Source organism: Primulina huaijiensis, chromosome 2 (genome assembly GCF_012295235.1).
Source record: "Primulina huaijiensis isolate GDHJ02 chromosome 2, ASM1229523v2, whole genome shotgun sequence".
In the NCBI taxonomy this organism is placed as follows: domain Eukaryota; kingdom Viridiplantae; phylum Streptophyta; class Magnoliopsida; order Lamiales; family Gesneriaceae; genus Primulina; species Primulina huaijiensis.
Window position 1 is genome coordinate 19,193,831 of NC_133307.1, and position 8,026 is coordinate 19,201,856.

The 8,026-nt window shown below is 37.2% G+C and overlaps 1 protein-coding gene across 1 annotated transcript; it reads left to right on the top strand.

Annotated features, from left to right (window-relative positions):
* The first annotated feature begins 3,754 nt into the window (after window positions 1-3,754).
* Window positions 3,755-6,817, top strand: LOC140957187 (uncharacterized). Its single transcript, XM_073414327.1, has 4 exons — window positions 3,755-4,101; window positions 4,188-4,211; window positions 4,349-4,415; window positions 4,997-6,817. Exon 4 carries the CDS (start codon window positions 5,657-5,659, stop codon window positions 6,815-6,817), a length of 1,161 nt encoding a protein of 386 aa, XP_073270428.1. The 5' UTR covers window positions 3,755-4,101; window positions 4,188-4,211; window positions 4,349-4,415; window positions 4,997-5,656.
* The last annotated feature ends 1,209 nt before the right edge of the window (window positions 6,818-8,026 follow it).

An 8,026-nucleotide genomic window follows, 5' to 3' on the forward strand; every position in this document is an offset into this window, starting at 1 on the left:
CATAAGGGCTTGTGCTCTCAACTAGCATATTTTTTCATGCTAAATGCTCATGCTTTGAATCCTTTTCAAAAGCATTTGTTTGATCTTCAAGACATTGTATTTATAGGTCCCAACAATGATATATACGTTAGACACAAAAATGTGACCGTGTAGAAAATTTCTGTACTATTTCTGAAATTTCAACTGTCAAATTCGTCTTACTGGACATTTTCTCGAGCTTAAACTGGTCGTTCAGCGGTTGGTCAACGGTTCAAACTTGTCAGTGGTTGAAAACTGATCAGCGGTTGAAACTTGTCAGCTGTTGAAAACTGGTCAGCAGTTGAAACTGGTCAGTGGTTCAATATGGTCAGCCGTTCAACAACTTAATCTGGTCAGCAGTTTAAAACATTTCAGCAGTTGAAACTGGTCAGCATTTCAACCGCAGCTCAACCGTTGTGCTATACAAAATCAGTCGTTTCATTGCCATTTATCAGTATCTTAATCTTTGATTCAGACTTTTACTTCTAAAAATGATTTGTAGATCATCGTCTTATCTTTTCAACACATACTGAATCATTTCATTCCAATAAATGAGCTGAGAGATATGGCCAAAATACTAAAGCTGCTTATACCCAACTGATTGTTGTTTTTGTGCAATCATTTTGACCATTCAGTGAATGGTTTGACCTAGATAACATTCGATTTTGCCCAACTGACGTGAAATACAACTTGTTCCAAATTGGTTTTTCTGATCAGTTAGATTGGTAGATTGTCATTTGAATCATCCATTTGATAGATATCATCAAAACACCAAAACTTGCCAAAAATTTAGTTTGTGTAGAATTCAGTTTCAGTTTACTTCTTATGTTAATAACTTCACACTTGAGTAATATGTTAGGAACACAATAACAAGTTTTGTTAACATCAAAATCAAGATTGCGAATATGAAATGTTCCAACAATCTCCCCCTTTTTTGTGATTACAAAATTTGGATAAACAATCGATTCAACTAACATATTTATTATAATCGGTCGGGTGAGTGAAAGTGTTTAGAAAGAGGGTTGAATAAACACTTTACGATTTTCGAGTCTTTTCGAAAGAGTGAATCAGTTTAGTGATAAACTGAATTCGATAATCTTGTTGTCAAGGTCGATCAGTTAACTTTAAAGTGCGGAAACAAACTGAAGGAAAGATTGAATACTTGAAAATAAAGAACACCAATATTTATGAATGTTCGGAGACTTCAACTGCTCCTACGTCACTCCTTCTACCACCTCGGGTAGGATCCACTAGAAGACTTTGATTTATACGATGCTTTGTAAAAACCCACTCACTTAGGACTTACTTTACTGCCTAATTGAACTCCTAGCCTAGACTGAAAACAACATCTTTCAGCCAATACTTGTTTAACGTCTATGTATTAAAGGCTACATACACAATTTTAATGTCTTTGTGCAAGACTCACTCAGCTTATCAATATGCTTAACTCTTTGTATTTGTGAGTGATGGTGTGTGTGCATGTGTATGAGAATTGTTATATGAATACAACACGAAAGTGTTCTCACACACTGAGAGAAAAATGATTTAAACTAAGCTGATAACACTTTGAAGTGTTTCTTTAAATCTGGGCTGATTGCTTCTGAAAGCTGATATGCATTATGCGTGCCCTTCTTCTTCTCTATTTTTCACACATTTGTATTTTCACGCTCTTGTATATTGATGATCTTTGTCTTGTATTTATAAAGGCAATAAGACCGTACACGAAGACTCATCAAATATATTCGTTGCAATTTGAATATGTTCCTCGAAATATGTATGTACTTTCCGACAGCCATTCTGGAACGTTTTGGCTTTAAGCTCTGCTGCAACGTCCATTATTGTCTTTTAATTGGATAAAAATTTTACTTAATGCGCACAGCTGGATTCCGTTTTAATAAGCTTGTCGTGTTCTGCAAACTGATTGATTCTTAACTGATGTTCTGAACTGGTAAGTTGAACTGATCTTGAACTGGTTTGGTGAAATCAGTTGGCTCGTCAGCTGAACTGATTTTGCTGCTTCAGTTGAACTGGTCAACTGGGCTCTTCATCAGTTGAGCTCTTCATCAGTTGGCCGTGCTTCTGAAGGTTTTCTGCTGAACTACCTGTCAGCTGGACAATCAGTTGAATCGGTCTTGATATATCAGTTGAACTAGTTCAGTTTGGGTAATTAGTCGGCGCTTTCAGTTTGTGTCTCGATAGCTTCAGTTTTGGATCGATAACTGATCAGTTTGAATCTTGATCAGTTTCAGCTTCTGTGCACCAAGGTAAATTCATTAGAAACAAAATAACAAGTTTTGATAACATTAAAATTAAGATTGCGAACATGAAATATTCCAACAAGATTAATTCACCGTGATATGTGATCTAGACATGATATAATGATACATTCCTTATGTTAAGAAGAAGGAGAGTCACAGAAGCAGTTGACTTCGAATTTCCATAAAAAATGTTGTGTCTATTTACTTTCTGCATTTACTTTACTGTTTTTTTTTACCTAATTCTATATGTTGATTATATATGTATATAAATAACAGACACAAAATTTCTACAAACACTAACTAAAACTTTAAAACTTAAATATATAGCAAATAGAATTAAAGCTTAACAACCTAGAATCAATGGTCTAAAATATTTCAAGATGTAATACCTTTTATAAAAGAGTTTATTCATCAATCTACACACCTTTATTGTTTATTCGATCATAACACATTTATAATTTTTTGGTAACTTTTATATTTGTAAAATTTATTGTTAGGATCGATGGAGGTTCTTTAGAGGGGGTAGGGTGAATAAACACCTCCTAATTTTATTCTTTGAAACTTGAAGTGACCTCTGCTGGTGTTAGCCAGCAGAAGTCTGGTTCTTGACCGTCAAAGTTCAGTATACAATTGGTGTGCAATGTAGAATGAGTCTACCAAAACCTTATGAACAATGAAATTCAGTAGTATATAATCAGAACACTATGAGTTGTTTCTGGAAGTTTGAAGAATGAATCCTTCTAAGTATCTCATTTTTCTTTTTCCAGAAGATATCACTAAAATACTTTGGTATTGTAGAGAATTTGTAATTGTATACTTCAGTAAGACTTAACGCCACCTACTGAAGCTCTTAGTGTCGACTAAAACGAAATTCTTGGAAAGTTTCTGATTAGGACTCCTTCTATCAGTCACAATAAACTCATTCAAAGATATAAATATAAAAAGAGTGGCGTATGATAGCAAAAAAAATCTCTGATAGACTTGATAAAACTTTAAGTACATGTTTCTGATATGATTTCAGCTCTACTTCTGAATATCAAATTTGATCATATAAGAGAAAGTTGAGAGCACTAAGTATTGAAATGTTTCATGACCTATAAGAGAAAGTTGAGAGCACTAAGTACTGAAACGTATCATGATCTATTTAAAGCTGTGATGAGACGTTCGGATCTTGAAAAACTATGACTGGCCTTACAAAGACCATAAATGTGGTCGCATCAATTATCATGCGCCATTGATGATGTACAGAAAAGGAAGATGACATTAAATGTGTAATGACCCGATTTAATTAATGTTATTTGACGATAATTAAGATTAATTATTTTAAATTGAGGAATTTAAAATAATTAAGTCAAATAATTAAATCGTGTGTTTAAAATATGTATTAAAAATATCGGTTTATAGACGATATTAAAATACGTATTTAAATTTTATAGCACACGAGAGTTGAAATAAAATAGATCAGGTCANTAGAAAAATTCAAATAAATATACAGTTGGAAAGCTCTTGACGAGAGCTATCCATTGGTACCACTCTTGCTAGGTAAAATCTCGATTTCTGAAAACCCGTCGAAAAACGCCGCCGGTTTCACTGCTGAAATCGCCGTCTTCCGCCGCTCAAAAGTAAAAATTGGTCGAGGGGTTTTGTTCCTTATGTCGTAAGCTTTCTTTTGATACCACTTTTGCAAATTTTCGAGAACGACCCGTCGGCTCTGATTTTCTGCGTGATTCCGGTCATCTTCTCCGGCGAGTTCGCCGCCTGTTTCCGGTTAGCTTCGGTTTAGGCTCGAGTTTAGCCACTGTTATTGGACGTACAAGCTGTATCGGTGCGTATTGTTGTCTATGTGAATTTAATTTAATTTCGACTCAAATATTGTATCATTACTAATTAATTATTGGGTTATTATTGTAGGTTACGGAATTGTACGAGTTGGAGGTATAATCTGGTGAACTAGGCGAATATTGGAATTTTATGAATTTAAAATGCTTAAATAGTTGAAATTAGATTGTTAGTGAATTTAAATGGTTGTAGAATTTTTATATGATAATAAGACCATTTAAATTAATATTCAGGTGATTTGTCTGAGTTGGCATTTTCAGAACTTTCTTGAGGAATTAAGTTACTGGTAAATTAGTCGAGGTACATAGAGATCAGTTATTTTCACGATGTCTGACAGAGGCAACTGATGATCCTGTGTATGATTTATGTGCTATTTGTTGATTTATGTGATATTATATGCTGACTCGCATATTATCAGTTGGTAATTGATGTGCAAAATAAAATAAAATAATTCTTTTTTTAACACACATTTTATTTTAGTTAGACACATCAATACCACTGAACATATCATATTGAGCCTATCTGTTATTGAGATCCAGTTATATTTCGGTTGAGATCCGTTATATATATGATATGATATGGTGTTCTGGAGATGTTTGGCTACCTTGATTCGGTCCGGCTTAGGTAGTTGCTGGCTTCGAGGTTGGGCCATATCCAGGCACGGTCCGCTGAGTCGTGGACCAGCTCGAGCATATATGTATGATTGTTGATATCGATCATTTGATTCCTGATATCCTGATATCTTGCACCTATACATGCATTGCATTCATGCATGGCATGATTGCATTTCTATGTCATATATCGTGGTTACTTGATGTCTCGTACTGGGGTTCTGACCCCCGAGAAGGGGCTGTCGTGTCTTTTGTGTGTGGACATTACAGGTGGTACAGGTGGTTCGACCTCAGGCGCTCGAGAGGAAGCCTCAGGAAGTACCAGAGCTCCTTGAGAATGTGCTTAGTTGTATTTAGCTACTGCATGGTGTTGCTGTCTCCCAGATACTATATGTATATATTTGGAGGATTGTATTATAGTATTATCGAGCCTTGTCGGCTCTATGATATTTTGGGTTTGTATATGTCATAATTGTGTCTGGCTGGCACATGTTTATGAAGTTGTGTTTATTGAGGGCATATGTTGTGTATTTTGAGTATTTGATTTTCTGGTATGTCCTATTTATGCGAAGGTCATGCCGAAATTTTTATAGGCCCAAACGCAAATTTTTAACTCATTTTTCCGCCGTTTACTGATTAATCATGATTGCATGTTAATAAATCGTTATTAGGATAACGGGCCCTCACAGTTGGTATCAGAGCGTAGACTGGGATACGCTCGTACTAGAGTTAGTACACTCGAGTTTAGGCACAAGAGATTTGTGCGCATGTGTTTGCTTATTTTAAATTACTTGCTCTTGCCTGGTATGAATTACATGTTAGTATCTTATGGATATGACATGTAGACTATACATCGGAGTTTTATTTCGGTGCTTTGGATTATATTGACGTTATTGAATATTTTGGGAATTTAACCTAAAATTCTGTAGAATGGCAACTATAGGAAATAAAGGGAAAGGAAAAGAAGTGGCTCAGGAGTCTGGGGCACAAAATATCGGAGGAAATGACAGAGTTCCTCGAGGTAGATGCGGGCGTCCTGCTGCAGAGGTAGCCGCTAGAGCTGATGCAGAGGTAGAACAGTTGGTGCACAGAGCTGATGAAATGGAATTGGCTGTAGCTCGATTTCAGAATATGCATCCTGCGAAATTCTTTGGGAATGAAGGCAGTGATCGAGCAGAAGGATGGCTAAAGCACATGGAATTCCTGTTCAACACAGTACATTATGATTCTGATAGAAGGTTATCTATGGCAGTTCTCCAACTACGGGATCGTGCACAGCGTTGGTGGGAGGCTACTACCAATGTACTGCAACAAACAGGTAGTCAGGTCACTTGGGAGGTGTTCCGTGCTAAATTTCTCCAAGAATATGCTCCACCATCCTACTACTCAGCCAGAGAATCAGAATTTTATCGACTAGTGCAGGGCAATATGTCTGTTGAAGAATATGCTCGACAACTTTCTGCTCTTCTCACTTATGTACCACATGTGGCTGCCAGTGAAAAAGGGAAAATTTCAAAATTTTTGGAAGGACTGGATTTTCAAATACATGCTATGGTTATGGCTGGGTCGCCTACAACTTATGCAGAAGCTGTAGATAAGGCGATTGGAATTGAGGCGGGGTTGAGACGAGGAAAACAACCACAGGCTCCACAAATGCCTAGTAGTGGTTCATATTTTTCAGCAGGTACAACGTCTTTTCCATCTCAACAGTCCTACCAACAGAAACAAAAACAATTTAGACCAAAGGGCAAACAATTTAAAAAGAAATATCAGTCCAGTTCCTCTAGTTCGAGCAGTTCACAAAGTGCGACAGGTGGACAGTATCCCGTGATTTACTGTGATCGATGTGGAGGAAGACATCCTACTGCACAGTGTAGGGGAGTACAGGGTTCATGTCATACTTGTGGTCAGTCAGGGCATTATGCCAGAGTTTGCCCGAGCCGTGCACAGGGACAGATGCAGCCACAGCAGTTGCCTTATGCCAGAGGTAGTATTCCAGGTGGCTCATCTCAGCGACCATTTGCTCCTGCACCGTCCTATCAGCAGTCTAGTTACCCACAGGTCAGGGGTAATGTGCCACAATCTTTTTAGGGTCCCCAACAAGCCCGAGTATATGCGTTGACTGAGGATCAGGCTAGAGAGGCTCCGGGCAGGGTGATCACAGGTACTTGCCTTATTTATGACCATATTGCACGAGTTTTATTTGATACTGGGGCATCTCATTCATTCATTGCATCTTATTATGTTGATGAATATGAACTTTGGACTACACCATTTCATGAAACTGTATCTGTGTCTACGCCAGCTGGTCGATTTATTCCATCTGGGCAAATTGTATTAGACTGTGTGTTGCATTTCGATGATAGCATTATTATCACAAACTTGATTGTATTACCGATGCATGATTTTGATTGTATCATTGGTATGGACACACTGTCTAGTTATCGAGCCACTGTAGATTGTTTTCATGGTGTAGTACGATTTAGGCCATACTATGGTAACAAATGGAATTTTTATGGTCGAGGATCACATGCTAAGATACCGTTAGTCTCAGCGATGGAAATGTTTAGATTATTATCTTTAGGAAATGAGGGATAAATGATTTATGTTGTGGATGCTACAAAGAAAGAACCGAAATTATCTGATATCCCAGTAGCGAAAGAATTCCCCGATGTCTTTTCTGAAGAAATACCTGGCTTTCCACCGCAAAGAGAAATTGATTTTAGCATCAACTTGATGCCGGGTACTGCGCCGATCTCTAGAGCGCCGTACAGAATGGCTCCTGTAGAACTGAAAGAATTGAAAGAGCAGTTACAGGATTTACTCGAAAAAGGTTATATATACCCTAGTATGTCACCCTGGGGAGCACCTGTACTGTTCGAAAAGAAGAAAGATGGTTCCATGAGAATGTGCATTGATTATAGGCAGCTCATTCGAGTCACTGTTAAAAATAAATACCCTCTGCCTAGAAGTGATGATTTGTTTGATCAGCTTCAGGGAAATTCTGTTCATTCGAAGATTGATCTTCGATCAGGATACCATCAACTTCGAGTTAGAGAAGAAGATGTTCCTAAAAGAGCTTTTAGAACTAGATATGGACATTATGAATTCCTAGTAATGCCGTTTGGTTTAACAAATGCACCAGCAGTGTTTATGGATCTGATGAATAGAGTATTCAGAAATTTTCTGGATAAATTTGTTATTGTCTTTATCGATGATATACTGGTGTATTCGAGATCAAAGCGGGAACATAAAGAGCATTTACGATTGGTTCTTCAAACTCTTCGAGATTCTCAATTG